Source organism: Pleuronectes platessa, chromosome 21 (genome assembly GCF_947347685.1).
Source record: "Pleuronectes platessa chromosome 21, fPlePla1.1, whole genome shotgun sequence".
In the NCBI taxonomy this organism is placed as follows: Eukaryota; Metazoa; Chordata; class Actinopteri; order Pleuronectiformes; family Pleuronectidae; genus Pleuronectes; species Pleuronectes platessa.
Genome location: NC_070646.1, coordinates 5,754,909 through 5,775,887, shown reverse-complemented (window position 1 = coordinate 5,775,887; position 20,979 = coordinate 5,754,909). Strand labels below are relative to the sequence as shown.

Genomic DNA, 20,979 nt, shown 5'->3' with positions numbered 1-20,979 from the left:
GTTTGTGTTTACAGTTTTACTTAGTTTTATTCTAAACACTGTTCTTATTATAAAGTCTTGGCTTATTTTTTTCTACAAATTAAACGCCCTAACATAGAATTTTGAAACAAAAATTCAATTCAAAGAAAGTGAGGAATTTTTGTGTGTACGTTTTGTAATTTTCTGAACAATGCTTATTTTAATCTTGACAGTTTTACGGTGTTTTATTCCAACCGCTGTTCTCATTCTAAAGCCTTGGGCGTGTCTGGCACCTCCCACGTGACCGCTCTGAGCCAATGAGCGGGCGGCAGCGACGTGTAATCGGTCGCCAGATTGTGGTGAGACCACTGGAGCGAAGGAGGAGACGACCGACTGACGGCTGAGGACTCACCCGGGGACCGAGCGACTCTTCAGGCGGTGGCACTTCTCTCCAAGGACGAGTATCTGCGGCATCTGGAACAAAAACGACCCCGACCGACGAGGTGACCACTTCCGCCCCGTGTGTGTGTGTGTGTGTGTGTGTGTGTTTTCTTAAAGCCCGGTGTTAGCTGAGAACTAGCTAGCTAGGCTACAGGGGTTAGCCCCAGTCAGTCAGTCAGTGAGTGAGTGAGTGAGTGAGGAGTCCGTGTCAGCGGATATGAGATGATGCGAGGCTCCACCAGCGATGACACGGGTTTTATTTAATGTCTCCTTTTAGTTTGAAGTCTTTTAAAAATGGACTTCATGCTCAATTAACTGCCTCATCACTAGCAGCGTTGATTACTCGCATGCTAACCTTAATTAGCAGCCACTGCCCCGGGGAGCTTGTCATCCCCCCCCCACTGGATGTTTTCATGACTTGTCCATGAAATGTCCGCACAAGTTGCTCCTTCATGCAGCCCCGTGGCTACTCGAGGCTTAAAGTTGTTGAACTTCCCCGGCAGGCAGAGCTAGCAGGGGTGGGTGTGGTAGCTGCTACTGCTGCTTACAGGGGTTTCATTCATTTAGTGCTCGTCTGACGCATGTTGATGTAGCATTGGATGGATTCCTCCAACAGCTGTTTGTGAAGCAGCACCACCACATTCATCAACTCCACTACCTCCACCCACTAACTCCCCTTCACTGGCCCGTGAGCTGCTGCTGCTCCTGCCGACTCCAAACCCAGCTTCCTTCATCTCAGAAAGCCCCAAAGTGACATTCATTTCACGGCTAGATAGTCTCAAACAATGGGCAGGACCCGTGGATTATGTGCAGGATAAATACTGGGACATCTGCCTCTAAAAGCATGGCAGGTCAGCCCGTTAAGCCACCTGTCACAGACCCCTTTGCAGATTTAATGCAACATGGTTCCACAGCTACCACAGAGCTTTGTATTTCAGAAGCTGGAATATGTGTTCGGTATCGCAGAGGAGATAAGATTCATGTTATCAAGCATCACTGCTTATCACTGTTTAGTTAATGGTGGAAGCCTTCATGAGCTCCGCATCTCCCTTTTAGATTAGAGCTGTAAACTTCAGGCACCACACCAAAGTAAACAAACTACATATTAACATCTGTTTGTGTTTGCTGACGAAACATTGCCAGTGGCGTGTCTGCAGAGCAGGTCTGACAACATTGTGTGATGTTCCAAACAGGAGTGTGGGGTCACCGGTGCAGTCCTCATCCGAGTTCATCATTTAGATTGCTAGATCTGATAGCTACTTGTTTTGGTCAGTTAATAATCTTAAGTCTACATATGATTCACTTATCATTTTGGCTTCATACCTAGGGTCTGGTAGTACAATACCAAATCTTATTTACTCTGCGGTTATGCATCGTTTCTGTGTTTAGAACCGGAACTAACCGTTACTACCTCAGCTAAGGAGGCTATGTTTTCACTTTTATTAGTTTGTTTGTTAGTTTGCCAGTTTGTGTAAAAGTACAGCAACACTCTGTGGAAGGATGTGGTTTGGCTCAGAGTGGAACCCATCAGTTTTTGGAGCAGATCCAGGAAAATGTTTTTTTACTTTAACGTTGCACGCAGTTTTCATAGTTTACATTGATTTCACAGAGGTCTTCCACATTTAAGGGACTGATATACCTAAGTGTGTGAAAGTAAAGTCCAAATAAAAATCTGGATCTAGGGAATTTAAGTTTGGTATCATAAGAGGACTGTTGGACCTTGGCAGAGGCCATTCTTTTTCTTATTATTGATTAATCTAACAGTTATTGATGTATCAATGATTGATGAATAATTTGTGCTCCACCTGCATCTGTGCTCTGAACAATTACATGGGATTTTGACGTTTTCTATTTTCTTATGTACACTTTCTTACTATCTTATGCACAAAGGCTGGTTTGTTGAATGATGCAAGGGGACTTGAGTTGTGTCCACAGACTAGTCATGGACTTGAGGACAGGATCTGTGACTGACTGAATGTTAGAGTATGATTGTACTTCTCATTTCAAGCTCATAAATGGTCAAAGTCACTTTGAGGATTCACCGCTGTTTCCAAAGTATGTGTTGACAGTTTGACACTGTCAGTGAAATGAAAGCAGTCCAAGGCCTAATTAGTAAACATGACTGAAGAGGTACAAAGGGATTTGTTTTCATTGTGGATCTCAGGTTTCTAGGTTTGGAACAAAGTCATTTAGATCAGAGTAATGAAGCTGTCGTCAGTCACAAACAGGAACATTCAAGCTCTGCAGTATTGTCGTTTTATCTGTACATTTTCCATATGCTTTTGGTTTGCCAATATTTCAAATATATCACCTTTTAGACGAATGAGGACATTAATACACACATCAAACAAAATATGCAGTCCGGTCACTACAATATAGAATTATTAAGTTTTAAAGACAAGATCATTTTCAAGTTCAGATCATATAATATTTGCTTATCTTAGGTCTGTTTTGCATTTGTAGCATCACAACAACTGCATGAAAACGTAGTATAGCATTGAACTGGGGCAACCATCATGAATATTTTGGTGGTATGTGGTCGTGCAGCTGATAGCAAATGCATTCGCACTTTATCTCTGTATTTTGTCTCTGTCAAAAATCTCAACCACTGATAAGTGTCGCTGGCAAGGGATCAGAAAGCTTTGGAAGGCCACATAGCTTCAATTCAGAAATGAAGACGAGTCAGTTTTACTTTGTAAAACACGTCTTTGGGACCGTTTAAACAATTTAATTCAATCACATTCAATCGATCACAGTTTCTTTCTTTACACCCTTTAATTGATTAAACCAAGGCCTGTAGTCTCATGTCGCTCCCAATCCACATATGCTTCTTTTTTGTTTATCTTTTATCCATCATTGTGTAGATATCATCATGTTCCTCCTGTTAAATTGACTGTCCTCCTCACTCTCTCTAAAGGTCCTGTGCTAGCCAGCGCAGCCATGTCGGCGAAAGCCATCTCAGAGCAGACAGGAAAAGATTTATTATATAAGCATATCTGCACTTCAGCGGCTGTGCAGAATCGCTTTTCCTATGCCAGAGTAACCACCGCGACTGACTGGGACCGCCTCACGCAGGAGCACCCATGGCTGCTGACAGAGGTAAAGCTGCTGCGTTTTCATTCAAATGTATTAAACACAAACGCCTGTACATGATACCAGGCAGGTTTTTGCCCAGTATCGGTTTCACTTGGCTTTTGTTTGATTTATGGTTCATCTGTCTTCCGCTCGCTCTTCCTGTAGCGTCTCGTGGTGAAGCCAGATCAGCTGATCAAGCGACGCGGGAAGCTTGGGCTGGTGGGCATAAACCTGGACCTGCAGGGTGTCAAGGAATGGGTCAAAAGCCACCTCATGAAAGAGACCACTGTAAGTTTACTGTACTCCCTCTTTTTGTCACAGTGAGATTTTAGACCAAAAACAATCCAGCATTCCCTTTTGAGACAATGAAGTACGATCCGAGAATTCGAGTTATTGTAACAGATCTAAAAGTCATCACACTTTATAGTGGATTATATTACTTCTTTAGTTATTGTTTGTTGCTCTTGGTTAATCAGTATAAAAAGGCTGTTCATGTTGCAAAGTTCACAAAGCAACCTACCAGAAATATTCACTTGGTTGTATTTTATTGGGCAACACAGTTTGTCTCCTTTTTTGTAGGGTGACTTTTTGTTATTATAATTTTTTTTTAAATACAACTTTATTATCCCCTGGGTAGAAATGTGTGACACAGGCAGACCTGGTAAATGTGTTGTTAAAACCATATATATAGCAAACAGCTCTTCACACTTATTATTTTGTAAATTACGTAACATTTGCCCGACAGTTTGACCTTTTTCCCAGGGCCTGTCATGTGTAGGCGCATGTTGTGTCTGGTTTCAAAGACCCCCAGCTTATGTTTAGATCTGTCAGGTCAGAGGTGACGTAAAGCCAATGGAGGAGGGGGGGGGGGGGGGGGTCTATTCTGGTCAACCATATATACAGACATGCATATCTGCTCTCCAAACAGCCAGAGGCCGTACTTCCACTGTGGCATTGGTTTCTTGCTTTTTTTAAACTTGCTCTCACTAAACAAAGTAACTACCAAGATGTTCAATGTGAAACTATGACTGACTTTTATATTTAGTAAATTTCAATAGGTTCTAGTTTAGAGCCAGAAACTAACATGTTTGGGGTTTGTCTTTAATAGGTGGGAAAGGCAAAGGGTGTGCTGAAGAACTTCCTCATTGAGCCGTTTGTTCCACACACACAGGTAATGTATTCCACCCTCCTGTGTCAAGTCAAGTATATTTGCTTAGCCTTTTAATCATAGATAAATCATCAGAGAGCAGCATAGACCCCACACCAACGAAGAAAACCAAGTGTCAGTCTTCTAAGCAGGGCAATAAAGCATCTAGGACCAGCTTTCATCAATTATTATGTGTTACTTTTAGTTCACCGAGTATGTGATTAATTGGTTAATTTCCTAATATTTGTTGTGAAATGAACAAACTCGGGTGCAGCAGTATGTGTGCCATTTTTGTTTTTAGCAGTGAAGTGTATGTGAACAGGCTCACTTAAACAAGTCAAATGTTAAAAGAACTTGTCAATCTATGATGATGTATTTGTATGTCCATGTATTTGACCAGGAAGAGGAGTTTTATGTGTGTATCTATGCCACACGTGAGGGCGACCATGTGCTTTTCCACCACGAGGGAGGAGTGGAAGTGGGCGACGTGGACGCCAAGGCCCAGAGGCTGATGGTTGCAGTGGACGACAAGCTGAGCGAGGAGCAAGTCAGAGATCAGCTCCTCACACACGTTCCTGAAAACAAGAAAGAGTACGAATGCATCCTTATTCATCCACTTGGAAAGATCTATAGCATAACATAAAGATCACAATATTCTTTTTATTTGATACTTTCAAAATGCAGACTCGGATTCATTTCAGAAGAAGGAAAATGTGAACACTCAATTTATTTATTACGTATTTATTTAATTTTGTGGTTCTCTATTAAGAGTTGTCTTTGATTTCCTATTTGAACTTTTCTTAATTTTGTTTCTCCATAAAGAGCCCTGTCTAGTTTTATCGTGGGTCTCTTCAACTTTTACGAGGATCTCTATTTCACCTACCTCGAGATCAACCCCCTCGGTAAGTACTATTTGATATTTTACTCATCTCTTTGTGATTTTTAAATGTTCTATATTATAATAATAATGAAATCGCATGAACAAAGAACTTGTGTGTTTTTTTCCCTCCTATCAACCAGTTGTCACCCACAAAGGAGTGTACGTCCTTGACATGGCCGCAAAGATTGATGCCACAGCGGATTATATCTGCAAGGCTAAATGGGGTGACATTGAGTTCCCACCACCTTTCGGCAGAGAGGCATATCCAGAGGTGAGATCTGAAGAACGATAAATCTGACCTTTCTAGTTGGTGTTGTTTTTTGGGGTTATAATGTTCCCGTTTACTTTCTACCTTCTCAGTTTATTCATAGAGGCTGTACAAGTGTAATGCCTTGTTGGTATATGTTTTTGACTTCACAGATTAATTTATTTTAATGACATGAATACCTAGTAATATTTTGTATACATATATGGTTTGTCACTTGTAGGAGGCCTACATAGCAGATCTGGATGCAAAGAGCGGGGCCAGTCTGAAGCTGACCCTGCTGAACCCTACTGGCCGGATCTGGACCATGGTGGCGGGAGGAGGAGCTTCGGTTGTGTACAGGTAGTCCATTGATTCGCAAGATTTATGTGAGACGTTTTAGCCAACAGGAGTTGGGAAGATTTACAAACTACAATCAGGACACAGTACTTGACTGTCCATCTTCTCTCTTCTTAAGTGACACCATCTGTGACTTGGGTGGAGTGGATGAGCTGGCAAACTACGGCGAATATTCTGGCGCTCCGAGCGAACAGCAGACCTACGACTATGCAAAAACCATCCTTTCGCTCATGACTCGTGAAAAACATCAGGAAGGCAAGTACAGCCAACGCCCTTTACAAACATCATTGAAGAATTAAAAAAAAGTTGGCCAAAGTTGAAAGGCTGGGAGAAGGAGGTTACCAGAAAATGGACTCCATTAATGAACTTGGATATTTCTGGATTTAATAATTGTTCTTCAATGCAACCTGTTTCTTCTCCTCTAGCCTGTGTTACGCACCTGGCCTAGGGGCGCCAGGCTGCACAACAAAAAAGACGGGAGACAACAGTTTCCGAATCAAAATAAGTATTTAATCAAACCAAACCAATCCAAGTGCTCAACTTATAATAAAAGTATGGGATGTGGAAGTCAGTAAGTCCGTATGGTGGAGTGTGTATGCATGAGTGGATTATGGGTGTGTGTTGTTTCAACATAAGTGTTGAAAGGTGTGCATGGCTATGGAGCTGCAAAGAACAGAGAGGGAAGGACTGGGGAAGCAGACTCTTATAGGGCGTTGGCACCCGGGCCCAGGTGCACGCCAATCACTCCTAATGACCAATTAAGTAGGTCTCTGCTCCCCAGTCCTAGAAACAAATGGAAGACACAACATACAGGGAACCGTCACACCCCCCCCCATAAAGACGGAGTCCCAAAGGGATCACCGGCAACCCATTTAACATTAGATAAATATATACTATCTACTCTCTATCATACCCAACCTCTACTCCAATGGCCGCCTGCCCACTGTCACAGGCCTCCACCCCAGCAACCAGTACCACGGAAGCACTTTAAGGGGTGCAAGACAGACAGAGGCAAAAAGGACCAACGGAGACCGAACCTCAGTCATGAGGAGCCCGTGACAGCGCATCGGCCCCCACGTTCTCCGCCCCTTTAACATGACGAATGTCCAGGGCATAGGATTGCAGGAACAGTGACCATCTTATCAATCTCTGGTTTGGACACTGCAAAGAATGTAAAAAGGTCAGGGGGTTATGGTCTGTATAAATAACCAGGGGGGTACTACCGCCAACATAAACATCAAAATGTTGCAGAGCTAAAATCAAAGCCAATGCTTCCTTTTCAATGACAGAGTAATTTAGCTGGTAAGCGTTGAATTTCTTAGAATAGAAGCTAACAGGTTTATCTATGCCCAGGTTGTCCTCTTGCATTAGAACGGCCCCCGCCCCCACATGACTAGCATCAGTGTAGACTGTGAATGACCTGTCTAAGCGGGGAGCTGCAAGAACCGGAGCAGTACACAAGAGCTTTTTAGCCTGCTCAAATGCTTCTTGGCAAGCGGATGACCAGACAAATACACCGCTCCAGATTTTGAAGGAGGTAGAGGACCTACACAGTCTATTATCAAATGTTCAAACGGCTGGCTAATGGCCGGAATGGGATACAATGGTGCTGGTTTCAACTTTTGATTAGGCTTGTCAGTTAACTGGCATGTATGACAAGTTTTGATAAATGCTGACACATCTCTCTTCATACGAGGCCAAAAGAAATGCCTAAGTAGTCTATCGTAAGTTTTTCTCACACCAGCATGTCCAGATTCATTATGCGCTACCTTTAACACTGACTGGCGAAGTTTCTCTGGCAACACAATTTGGAACACTGGTTCACCCACAAACCTTCCTTTATGTGACAGCCATTTTCTCACCAACAATGAGTCCTGCAGAAAATACCCACAAGCACTGTCAAACAGCTCCTCCTCTGGCCGTACCAATGGAAATATCTCCTTCAGATAGGCATCAGCCTGCTGTTCCGCAACCAGATCTGAACGGGTTATGGACAATGGAAAATCAGAAAGAGGTATCGAAAACTTTTCAGATACTTTTGTCTTAATTGAATCATTTAAATGAGATTTCTCTTTTAACTTAGCCATTGCACGGGTCACCGCACCCGCTGTAAAAACCTCTGGGAAGTCATGTTCACATTCATCAGCTTCCTCCGTTACCAAGGGAACAGAGGTCACCACTGCCGGCGGCGGCGGGACCCCAGCGCAGACCTTAGCACCCCCCAGGTCGTTGCCCAGGATCAGCGTCACACCCGGAATAGGCAGTGCTGGGCGCACAGCGAGCTTTGCTTCTCCCTGGAACAGTTCACATTTTAGGACAACATTATGCAAGGGAACCAACAAAATATTCATGTCTATGCCCCGGATAGGAACCTTATCACCAGTGTCAGAAACATTAGTCAAAGGGAGAACACCAGCTTGAATGAATGAATCAAAAGTCCCAGTGTCCCTCAAAATAGTTACCGGTACTTCTTCCCCACCCTGCACCAAAGACACAGTCCCCTGCATGATAAATGGACGGTAAGAATTCAGAGCTACAACCGATGTATCCTCATTTGAACCGAAAATAGGTGTAACACCAGTGGACACCGGACGAACTGGAGCTGCCGTAGCAACCCCTTTTGGTTCCCAATGACCCGCCTTAGGGGAATTTAACAAGAAGCAATCTTTTTTCCAGTGCCCCCATTTGTTACAGTGATGGCAAACGTTCCCCGAGTCACGCACATCCCTACTGTTGTTGGCGTTAGCTCTGGAATCAACAGGCAGAGGTTTATTAAATCGGCCATGCGACTCACTGGCAGCAACATAATTGCCACCGCCCGCTCTAAACTCTCCACGGTGCGTTAAGACAAAGTCATCTGCGAGCGCCGCCGCATCTGCTGCGTTGCGTGCTTTCTGCTCACTGATATATGTTGCCACACGAGCTGGAACAGAATCTTTGAACTGCTCCAAAATCATCAAATCTTGTAAGCCTTCGAAATCTTCCACCTCCGAGGCGTTACACCAGCGGTTAAAGCTCGTCGTCAAATCACGTGCAAATTCCAAATGACTTTGTCTGTCATGTTTCTTCCAAAATCGAAACCGCTGCCTATACGCCTCAGGAACGAGCTCGTATGACTTCAGTACCACCGCCTTAACACGGGCATACTCTTGACTGTCAGCCGCATTCATAGCCGAAAAAACCTCTTGCGCCCTGCCTGTTAAGACGCACTGCAGCATCAATGTGCGCGCCGAGTCAGGCCATTTACGCACATCTGCCACCCTCTCAAACATGGCAAAGAATGCCTCAGGATCACGTTCGGAAAACTTGGGCACCAGACGTAGATTGCCACTAATGTCAAACCCCCCTGCAGACCGTTCTGCAGGTTCTGAAAACACTTGTGCAGCCGCTGAAATCTTACCATCCCCTATCAAGTCCAATCTATTTTGCTCTACCTGCAACTTAGCCTGTTCTGTCTGCTGTTTCATTTTTTCAATAGCATACTCACTATCTAGCCTAAGTCGTTCCTGATCAGTTTGTAATTTCGCTTGCAAAATGATTAATTCTTTTTGTTGGTGGTCCCGATCAGTTTGTACTTTAGCTTGCAAAATGATTAATTCTTTTTGTTGGTCGAACGTCAACCCTGACATAGCTGCTGGTGAAGGCACCGCCATTGCGGCACCTACTGCGGGAGAAAGAGACGCCTCCTCTTTCTTATCCCGTTCCTCAGTTGAAACCGCTATACCACATAGCTCTCTTTTCAAGACTTCCAACAATGTCTCCTTTAACCTTCTATCACTAGCTTCAATTTTCAATCCAAAACGATCTGCAATGTTCAGCAACTGGTCTTTGGTGCATTGATTTAAGCGCTCCACCGAGGGAGACTGAACAACGTCATCCACTGTCACCATCCTGGGTATTGTGCGCTTTAAGAGCCTCCTAGCTGGCAAACCAAACAAAAAACAAACAAAATACAATACAAGTGTCCCCCTAGCCTATATAAACCCCAGCTAACTCCACCCTCTTCGTGTGCCGGTTGCGGGGGATTTCTACGCACTGAAGGCCACCGCAAAGGCCTAGCTCATACCAAAGGGGAGGAAAGGCAACCAATAACTGGCGACCCGCATGCCCCCCTTAGCCGTGCCCCCGAGTCGAGATATTCAGTACGAACTTCTCGCTACTGCCGCACCTGACGCACCTAGCCACCCCCCGGCCTAAACCAACGAGCTATTTTACCCAGGCAGCTAAGCGCACCTACCAGGGACACTTGTATCAACAAATACAAAAAAAAACCCAGCCAGGCAACTTTTGACGTCCCAAATGACGTTTACTTAGCTGCACAACTACCAGAAATAAACAACTCTCCAACCGCACAAAATGAACCAAACAGCTACCGTACTGTACTGAAATAACCAAACCTAATCAAATTAACTCAAATTTAAACAGATTAATTCAACTCATAACAATTAACTGCATCTCCCCAAAGTCCGAATAACAAGCCTGTAACATTGCTTTGTCTACTCACCGGACTGTTGACCAAACCATGGAACGACGGAACCTCCCGGAAAGATTCCCAACTAACGTCACTCCATTCACAAATCCAATACAGGAGGGAGACTAAATTGACGCTCCAAACTCACTGTACAAACAATTTATCGGACGAGCCCCCACTTTGTTACGCACCTGGCCTAGGGGCGCCAGGCTGCACAACAAAAAAGACGGGAGACAACAGTTTCCGAATCAAAATAAGTATTTAATCAAACCAAACCAATCCAAGTGCTCAACTTATAATAAAAGTATGGGATGTGGAAGTCAGTAAGTCCGTATGGTGGAGTGTGTATGCATGAGTGGATTATGGGTGTGTGTTGTTTCAACATAAGTGTTGAAAGGTGTGCATGGCTATGGAGCTGCAAAGAACAGAGAGGGAAGGACTGGGGAAGCAGACTCTTATAGGGCGTTGGCACCCGGGCCCAGGTGCACGCCAATCACTCCTAATGACCAATTAAGTAGGTCTCTGCTCCCCAGTCCTAGAAACAAATGGAAGACACAACATACAGGGAACCGTCACACCTGTTTCCAGGTTAACTATTTGTACTTTGCCAGCAATAGACCTCAAGGCTGTCACTTCAACAATGTTAGTGGGGGTGTCAAATTTCAGTCACGGACATGCTCTTAACATGTCACCTCCTCTCTCTTTATTCTACAGGGAAAGTGCTGATCATTGGAGGAAGTATTGCCAACTTCACCAATGTAGCAGCCACATTCAAGGTGAAACGCAATGATATATTTATCTAAGACACATTATCACATTGCCACATAGTGTGATATCCTTAGAGGAAAGCCAACACCACTGCAATAGTTTCTTCCCAAAGCTGCAGCAGCTTGTGGAGAAGCTCGGTGTGAAATTTCACATCAAATAATGTTTTTTAAACTTTAAAATGGGTCTCAGTATGTTTGAGGAACATGGAATCCAAGTTTCCTCTTGTTTTCTGAGAGGGACAAATGTCTTACCTGTTTAAAAGTGTTGATAATGTTCAAGCCTCTAGCTGACCTGCGTGTCTCTCACTTCAGGGCATTGTCAGAGCCATCAAAGACTACCAAGGTCCTCTGAAGGAGCATGAGGTCACAATCTTTGTTCGACGTGGTGGACCCAACTACCAGGAGGGGCTGAGGGTGATGGGAGAAGTTGGTGAGTTAGTTGATGCAGTGAGAGAAGTTATTTGGACTAATCATTACAAGAAAGATGGTGATTTTTAACCTTTTGGTCTTTCTTTGTAAAATTTTTGTTGAATTAGCAGAATTTATTAAAATGGTGTTTTTTCCTCTGCAGGAAAGACCACAGGTATTCCTATCCATGTTTTTGGTACCGAGACTCACATGACAGCCATCGTTGGAATGGCCATGGGCCACCGGCCGATCCCCAACCAGCCTCCAATGGACGCACATACCGCCAACTTCCTCCTCAACGCCAGCAATAGTGCAATGGTATTTTTATCCAGTAACTTTCTTGGGAACAATAGAATGATCTGCTGGTTATTTGCTGAAGAGCTGATTTAGTGTTTAGCATTTTTTTTATTGTGAAGGCAAACTTGCTCAAGACAGTGGACCAACCAAATCGTCATTGCAGCACCATATTATTAATTTAAGACATTTTATAAGACGAGAGCTGTTGCCGTCAAAAATTCATATCTGCCTCTGCAGAATTATAAAACATTTTAAAACCCTACAATTTCTCTCCCTGAAAGGCCGACATTGTTAGTTCCATCTCAAAACATTATTTCTCTCTTTCTGCTCCAGACTCCAGCTGCAACAAGGACGGCGTCGTTCTCTGAACCCAGGACGCCTAATGACGCCATCCCAGCGAAAAAGTGTAAAGCAGGTCTTCCAGCAGGTATCTAAACTGTCGACCTCATCTCCACTGTTTGTCGTCAGCAAGACTCCAGGCACTCAGAGACTTCTGCTATTTCATTTCTCTTGCCCTCACTTCCTATTTTTTTCCCTCCCCCAATGCGGTCGCTGCTATTCTGCATTTTCTTTTGCTTTCTCCCTCCTCCTCCTCCTCCTTATCCTCCTTCTCTTCTTCTTTTGTTTTCCTGCACAAACTGTCCTCTCACTCCACTTCTTTGTCATGCTTGTTTCTCTAAGACTCTCTTCATTCTATACTGTGGCCTCTGAAGAATGTGGTCATAGCTGATTGGAAAGGTAAGTGGTAGGTGTGCCATGACCTCACTGCTCGCTGCTGTCCTCATGCTCAACGTTGGTTTTACTATTGTCTCCTCATCTCCGTAGAAAGGACTTTGACTGTGTGTGTGTGACACCTACATAAAGGGCTGTGCGATATGAACAAAAACATCCTGAAAACAACACATATCTTTATTTGTTACTCATTCCTTATTCTCCACCTTGTAAGTTGTCATGTCATTGCAGATGTTAAGTTGCAACTTCAGCTGTTATCTGCTTCCACTCGTGTGCGTCTGAGTCTGGATTACTCATCCAGATACTGTCTGTATGGTTTTTCATGATTCTCGTGGGGGTGATGAAAACGTTAGTGGTGTTGGAGTCTGCAGCATAATTTGCAAACTAAGGTTTTCAGGTCCATGTCAGACTCAAACCCTGTCCATGAAACAGAACAGTAGCTCCCCTGTTGTGTACATGTTCCTCATTTTGTCTCTTCTGAGTCTTCCTGTCTAGAATGACCCCATTATATGTAACGCTCCCTCACTTCATGTTTGTTTGTGTTGCCTTCATGCAATATCCTGCAGTAAGTGTGAAGTGCTTTCCAAATGATGAAAAACATTGACAGAAAAGTGATTTACTGCCCAACAAAATAATGTGAAACATCAGATCTTTTTGTATTACACAAAATATATCGCACAGCCCTATAAACATGTTTGCATCAACTCTTTTCCAGGTATATTTTCCTTAGCAATAATATTTTTAATTCCCAAATTGAGTATATCTCCTATTGTAGTTTTTATTGCTAAGGCTCATAAATACAAGGATCTTTTTGGAAAGATTTGTTGAGTCTAGTTGTGTGCTGTTGTGTGGAGATACCTGTTGTGTCAGAAGTTCATCTCAGGCTATTTGGGAATGAGAGTTGAATAGCGGCTTGACTATACATTTTAGATCGCTTCGTATAGCAGCACAGTAAAGGCATGCTCTTTAGCAGCTCAGCTTTGCATGCTCTTCCCTCTGCTAGGCTTGTAATGGAGTGGTTTCAGAGATAACACAGTTACCACAATGCATTGAAGTCTATTCAAGAACGATAAGCTAAAGATGAACTCATTCTTTTCTCCTTTTGTGCTTATTTTGTCACATTCTGTGTTTCCATCCCGTGGGGGTCACAGAAGCACAAGCCTCTTCAGGCTGCAGCGGAGGTATGGAAGGGTGTGAAAAACCAGTCCTCTCGGTCTTCTGCCTATTTCCCCTCTGCCTTCCCATCGTTGTCTGCTCTGTGATGTTTCTCAGCAGTTTGTCCCTCCCCCTTTTCCCCCATTCTGATGGTGGCTTACTCTCCTTTTAGAGCTGTAAATTAAAAAGGACAAAACTATCAGTTATACTGGTTGGTACAAACTGAGCAGTTCCCCTCACAACTTTGTCCTAAAACGTCACTGGACAGTTGATCGCTGTGTGCCTGAATTACTGTAGATCAGATGTAACAACAGAGGCAGAGAGGAGGAGAGGCTTGGTAGGACTGGAACAAATGTGGCATGGTGATTAACAGTATATATTTCAAGCCACATTGTAAACTGACGTTCTACTTTCAAAACAGAGATCTGAACTTGAGTCTTCAGATGCTTTTTTAGTATGCCTCATATTTCAGGCTGTTGTTTTTTTATTCTTCACATATGGGCTTGATTTACTCCAGAGTCATCACAGTATCTGGATAGGGAAAAGTATTAATTCAGTAACTAGGAGACAACTGCGTCATCCCCACTCGGGGGTTCTGTCTCTCAGACAACCCCACATGGTGAAAAGATAGGGTGTAGAAACATGTCTCTAAGAGCATTGAGCAATTTTTACAAGCCCAGAGTAGAAAAGGTTTCTTGAAAAACAATCTACACATATTGGCAGAGAAGTTACTTTCGTGACGATTCGATGAAGTCATTACCCTCTGAGGAAGTGAAGTTGGCCAATCTGTCTTATCTCACACAGTGCAACTGCACAGGCCTTGTGCAGGACTAAGAGTTGTTATCAGCATGTGAGCATGGAATGGTTCTAATCAACTTCAGTGTGGATCATTTGGTAAAGTGTCCCCTGTACAAGTTTGAATATTAACACTGTGAGATCCCAAATTGATCCTTTTAATGGTGTGAGGGGGGTCGACAAAATAATATTCTGTGTACCCTTATTGTTCATAAGAAGTGTGACATATTAGATTGTGTGTGGCAGGTCACATACTAAATGCTTGTGTGCATCAAGAAAGTCGGACACGATCTGTTGTAGTTGTGTTTTCAGTGGTAAAAAGTCGTCAGAGTTATTTACTCTACCTCCTGTGTCTCTGTCCTCGTAACAAGATCTCTCTGTTCTCTACTTTCTTCCATCCCCATTCCTGGTGTTTATCTGAGCCAGACCTCCTTCTCTTGACTGTGATTTTACTTTTTATTTCTCTCTTCATCCCTAACTTTAATCTCTCTCTCTCTCTGCCTTCTCCTTCATGTAGCCAAAGCCACCACCCTCTTCAGAAAAAACACCAAGGCCATTGTCTGGGGCATGCAGACCCGTGCTGTGCAAGGCATGATGGACTTTGACTACGTTTGCTCCCGGGAAGAACCCTCAGTGGCAGCCATGGTCTATCCCTTCACGTAGGTTCACCAAAATCTAACCACTGCCTCAGTTTAAGGAAATTAAAAGAGTCAATACGTTTCTTAATTGTTACAACTGTTTATTTCAGAAATTGCATTGGTGTTTGTGTGTCAGTGGTTTAAACTTGTGTACTCGGAAAAAACATCTGTTTTCATAAACTAAGATGATGTAACCAACACATGTTGCTGCTGTTCAGCCATTTTTAACTTGTAGTTCTGTTTTTTTTTTACCTTGTTTTACCAATTCAAGTCTTCATATCTTTCAAGACATTTCATCTTGATAAAATGTGTTAATCTGATGTCTTCATATCTTGATAAATGTTAAACTTGAAAACCTAGTCACCTCAACTTTATATTCCTGTTGCACAGTGGGGATCACAAGCAGAAGTTTTATTGGGGCCACAAAGAAATCCTGGTGCCAGTCTATAAGAACATGGCCGATGCCATGAAGAGGCATCCGGAGGTGGACGTCCTGATCAGTTTCGCATCTCTGCGCTCCGCATTCGACAGTACAATTGAGGGCATGCAGCACCCACAGGTAGAAAGTCAAACACTGTTCTGAATAAACATGTGATTTTCAGTCAGACATTAAAGTTAAGTCTTTTATTTAATTGTGTTTCCAGATTCACACTATTGCCATTATAGCTGAGGGTATCCCTGAAGCACAGACAAGAAAGCTGATCAAGATGGCTGATGAGAAAGCTGTCACGATCATTGGCCCCGCCACGGTACGCATCACACCAACTGCAACTTTTAAAGCTGGACTCTGAATTTCTACGATAGTGTAAATTTCTTAGTCACTCTCTGCTTGTGAATGTATAGATATGTTGCACAGATAAATACATGTAAGCAGTAAGTTACACTTGTGAGCAGTTAAGTTTATTTTCTGTTTCCCAGGTTGGTGGCATCAAGCCTGGCTGTTTTAAAATCGGTAATACAGGGGGTATGCTGGACAACATCCTGGCTTCCAAACTCTACCGTCCTGGCAGTGTGGCTTATGTGTCGCGGTCTGGGGGAATGTCCAACGAGCTGAACAACATCATCTCCCGCACCACAGACGGCGTCTATGAAGGTGTTGCCATTGGAGGAGACAGGTACAATAACTTAATTTAACATTGTTTGGACTCCGAGACAGTTAAGAATTTAAGATGGTTTTAACTTGTCAACACAGAAATGTTTGTTGTTGGAAGGACTTGTGTTATATTTTTTTCCTCTTTGCCAGATATCCAGGCTCCACGTTTATGGAGCACGTCCTTCGTTACCAGGACACTCCAGGGATTAAGATGATAGTCATGCTGGGAGAGGTGGGGACAGGCTCTGTGAATGTTCATATTTTCAGATTGTCCTGTGGGTAAAGCAATTTGTCATTTTTAAACATCTTTTACTCTCAACAACCCAGATCGGAGGCACAGAGGAGTACAAGATCTGCCAAGGAATCAGAGAGGGCAGGATAACCAAGCCTGTAGTGTGCTGGTGTATTGGAACCTGTGCCACCATGTTTGCCTCAGAGGTTTGTTGAGGAATGAAATTGCTGAGTATTTTGTTGTTTGGTGAGGATTTAGGGTTTTTGATTAATTTGGTTGTGCTGTCATCTTCAGGTTCAGTTTGGCCATGCAGGGGCCTGCGCCAACCAGGCTTCAGAAACGGCAGTAGCCAAGAACCAGGCTCTGAGGGACGCCGGCGCTTATGTTCCGAAGAGCTTCGATGAGCTGGGAAACGTCATCAAGTGAGAGGGTTTCACATGATCATGCAAAATTTATCCCTGATTTGTTTCCAGGGTTTTTCACTGATGTTCTGTTTGTATATTTGATGAAACAGGACCGTTTATGATGAGCTGGTGGCCAATGGTACCATCATTCCTGCTCAGGAGGTTCCTCCCCCGACAGTACCTATGGATTACTCCTGGGCAAGGGTAAGCATCTTGAGCAACTATTTAGGATGTGTAGATAGACTCATAACATAAAGAAACCTTTATGGTAAGGATTTATTTGTTTAAGAAATGTGACCTCGGTACAGTATGTTAGGAGTTTAGCATTTTAAAGTTGAAATATAAACTTGTTGGCGCTCTCTTCTGGACAAAATATTTAATGACGCCACTTTTACTGCAAACATAACACTTGAACTCACCGCTGTTTTTTTTTTCCAGGAGTTGGGACTGATCCGTAAACCAGCCTCGTTCATGACGAGCATCTGTGACGAGCGAGGCCAGGAGCTCATCTACGCTGGCATGCCCATCACTGAGGTCTTTAAAGAGGAGATGGGTTTAGGAGGAGTGCTGGGCTTGCTCTGGTTCCAGCGCAGGTCAGTGTGACTACTCCAGACCGCGACGTTAATCAGTTACTGGGGAAAGAAGATGGCTCTTTATTCTCTTTAAGAAACTTATTTTCATTGGAAATATCTCTGTTCTTTTGTCAAGGTTGCCGCACTACGCCTGCAAGTTCATTGAAATGTGCCTGATGGTGACTGCGGACCACGGGCCAGCTGTGTCTGGTGCACACAACACCATTGTCTGTACTCGTGCTGGCAAAGACCTTATCTCATGCCTCACCTCTGGTCTACTCACCATCGTCAGTATTCACGACACAAAGACATTACACACATTCACACTGTGCCAGCATCAAAATAACAGAAGTGGAAGGAATATGTACTTTTCTACCAACTAGATTTGAAACTGATTTCCCTGCACTTTAATTTCAAAATGGTTCAAACTGATCAACATGTTTCTGTGCTGAATTGTTATGTAATCACTTATTGCAGGGGGACCGATTTGGGGGGGCTCTGGATGCAGCTGCAAAGCAGTTCAGCAAAGCATTCGACAGCGGCATGCTCCCCATGGAGTTTGTCAACAAGATGAAGAAGGACGGGAAGCTGATCATGGGCATCGGCCACAGGGTCAAATCGGTATGCAGCGCTCAGCTTATCGCAATCTCTTAAGTCACATAGTCATGAGCTTTAAAAGATTATTTATATACGTATTAATAATTACAGTTTGTCTTTGTTTTCAGATCAACAACCCGGACGTGCGGGTGCAGATTCTGAAGGACTTTGTTAAGCAGAGTTTCCCATCCACCCAGCTACTCGACTACGCCCTCGACGTCGAGAAAATCACCACCTCAAAGGTACTTGTCAGTTGAATTAGCCGAGTGGGAAACAAGGCAAAAACACTAATGAGATGAAATGGTCAGAAAGGCAGTCAGAAGCTACAATCAGGGCATTTGTAAAGGAACCTGTATATTGTTCAAATGTTAGAATAAGAACATTATAATGACAAACACTCATTATAGTCCAACATCTGTGGACACAGGGTTGGCTAGCTCACAAATAACGTGATTAATTGATTTTTGAATTTTTAAATTTATTTTCAGAAACCCAACCTGATCCTTAATGTGGACGGTTTTATTGGTGTTGCCTTCGTGGACCTGCTCAGGACGTGTGGAGGATTCACACGGTAAGACTGTCTGCTAGGAAACAAAAAATGTTTTATGAGTACATAAAATATATGTCAAAACCACAACTTTGAAACCATTGAATAGTTGTTGTTTTATTACTTTTCTTCTATATATCATTAATAGGCATATATTACACAGGTTTATAAAACTATAGTATAGCTGTAAGCAGATATAAAAAATATGTAAAATATTCATGTAAAAAATATTTTTCAGACAATTTCATCTTTTCCGATCAAGCTATTTGTTATACTATTATTATATTATTTATTACGACTGTATTTTATTCCAGCCTCCGACTATGGGTGTCCACAGTAGGATAAGAGTTCCATTCAAGTACTAATGATAATTATACTGTTATTTATAAAAAGATTCTTAAATACATTTTGAATAAAATATGCATGTCAAAAGTGCATTGTCTGTACTGTTGCTCTCGGCTCTGATCTCGCGCTGACTGCCTTGTATTGTTTCTCAAATGAATGTTGAACTGGTTCCAGAGATGAGGCTGACGAGTTTGTGGAGATCGGTGCACTGAATGGCATCTTTGTTCTTGGCCGCAGTATGGGCTTCATTGGTGAGTCCCATTAAGACTGAGTCATGACACCAATTGTTTAAAGTGATAAAACAAGACCATGTCTAAGTTGTGTTTGTTTGTTTGTCTTGTATTAGGCCATTACCTGGACCAGAAGAGACTGAAACAGGGTTTGTACCGACACCCCTGGGACGACATCTCCTATGTTCTCCCTGAACACATGTCCATGTAAACTGCACATCAGACTGGGACGCACTTCCTGATGTGGCAGCCAGTCTCACTTGGTGTATTGGCACGCCCCAGTTAACCGCTGCCTTCTGGAATAAAAGGCCAGGAGGATTCTGGAAAGTTGAATGACGCTCTGGCTGAGGGATCTGGGAAGAGGTTTTCAATCTAGTTTTTACGGAGACAAAGGGGAAGTATATTTTTAGATTTATCTTTTGACAAATTCTTTAAAAAAAAGTCTAAGATGTAACTTATTCAGTTTTGAACCAAGAGCCAAACCAATGCAAATTACAGCAATTGCAGGAGCATAAAATCCACCGGTACTTTAAAACCAAATGCTGAAGAAATCTGTTTTGCTTAGTTGGTACGAGGCCGGGATTCAAAGCCCATTTCAAACCTGACCCGTGATACAGAGTCTAAGTTAAACTGCAGTAGCTGATAAGAGAAATTTGTTCAAGCTCAGCAATACTGTGGGACTTTAATACTACTTACCAAAAAAAAAAACTTTTTTATTTTATTTTAAATAAGCCTCAGTTCCCTGTATCAAGCCACAAGAAAAGTGTGCTTACGCATGCTTTGTCTTTGAGTATTGCACCTTAGTTTAAACTCTAGCAAATGTAGACCCATGATTTCTTTTCATTTCTTCTCCACGGCTCTATCCCATTGAGAATCGTCCAAAAAATAAACCAAAGTTATTTTTAGGAAGTTGTCTTTGTTTAAAAGTTTAAAAACAGGTTGTTATTACAGAGCTAATCTAGATCTGACATTTTGAGAAGGAGGCGTCGTAATGAGCTGAAGGAATTTAACACAAGCTGATTTAAGTGTCACTCCACCATTGCCTTTTTTGACAACTACCCTGTTTACAAACCCTGTTATAACAAGTGGTTGGAATTCATCTGCAGCTGTAAATTAGATGCATTCGAGACCTTTACAATAAATCCAAACCTAACCACATGCGTTGCTGTTCTGAATATCTGTCAGAAAACACAAACGTGTGGACACACCAAACAAAACGCTTCATGAATGAGCCCTGCGAGTTCGGAGGCATCTTTTGGAGAGGGACCATGAAAGCCGAAAAGCGATTTGCTCATTATAATGATGTGGGATCTGTAAAAGATTTGTTCGCTGAAGTCTTGCCACCAACTAAAAAAGGCTTTGAAACCACCCACTTTACCGCCTGTTATGTTTGACCTTTGTTTTGCTGTTTTTATTTAACTGTGAAAAAAATGCTTTGTTTTTGTAATAATGCTGTCATATATAGTATAATAATAAAACAAGTGTTAACTTTTCACTCTGGCTGCTGGTTAATTTGTGTATTGGTTGAAGGTGAAGAAGAGGGATCTGTGGGCAGAGCTAATGAGACTTGAGATATGAATCAAACTCAAAG

The 20,979-nt window shown here is 42.8% G+C and overlaps 1 protein-coding gene across 3 annotated transcripts; it reads left to right on the top strand.

Moving 5' to 3' along the window:
- The first annotated feature begins 291 nt into the window (after nucleotides 1–291).
- Nucleotides 292–20,883, top strand: aclyb (ATP citrate lyase b). Of its 3 annotated transcripts, XM_053413497.1 has the most exons (30): nucleotides 292–461; nucleotides 3,317–3,498; nucleotides 3,640–3,762; nucleotides 4,583–4,645; nucleotides 5,022–5,212; nucleotides 5,444–5,523; nucleotides 5,642–5,772; nucleotides 5,990–6,108; nucleotides 6,224–6,360; nucleotides 11,291–11,352; nucleotides 11,656–11,773; nucleotides 11,915–12,069; nucleotides 12,382–12,475; nucleotides 12,730–12,786; nucleotides 13,932–13,961; nucleotides 15,248–15,389; nucleotides 15,759–15,927; nucleotides 16,013–16,117; nucleotides 16,287–16,483; nucleotides 16,612–16,693; nucleotides 16,789–16,899; nucleotides 16,988–17,115; nucleotides 17,208–17,301; nucleotides 17,536–17,690; nucleotides 17,806–17,956; nucleotides 18,147–18,290; nucleotides 18,395–18,508; nucleotides 18,755–18,837; nucleotides 19,333–19,409; nucleotides 19,505–20,883. In XM_053413497.1, exons 2-30 carry the CDS (start codon nucleotides 3,340–3,342, stop codon nucleotides 19,597–19,599), a joined length of 3,366 nt encoding a protein of 1,121 aa, XP_053269472.1. In that variant the 5' UTR covers nucleotides 292–461; nucleotides 3,317–3,339; the 3' UTR covers nucleotides 19,600–20,883. The 3 variants fall into 3 exon arrangements, with proteins under 3 accessions (XP_053269472.1, XP_053269470.1, XP_053269471.1); XM_053413495.1 differs by lacking the exon at nucleotides 12,730–12,786 and having other exon boundaries at nucleotides 293–461; XM_053413496.1 differs by lacking the exons at nucleotides 12,730–12,786; nucleotides 13,932–13,961 and having other exon boundaries at nucleotides 293–461.
- Nucleotides 20,884–20,979: the final 96 nt, after the last annotated feature.

Coding starts and splice junctions, on each gene's coding strand:
- aclyb (XM_053413497.1), top strand. CDS start 3,340: ATGTCGGCGAAAGCCATCTCAGAGCAGACAGGAAAAGATTTATTATAT. Junction 3,763..4,582: donor ACCTCATGAAAGAGACCACT/GTAAGTTTACTG, acceptor TGTCTTTAATAG/GTGGGAAAGGCAAAGGGTGT. Junction 17,957..18,146: donor CCTCTGGTCTACTCACCATC/GTCAGTATTCAC, acceptor CACTTATTGCAG/GGGGACCGATTTGGGGGGGC.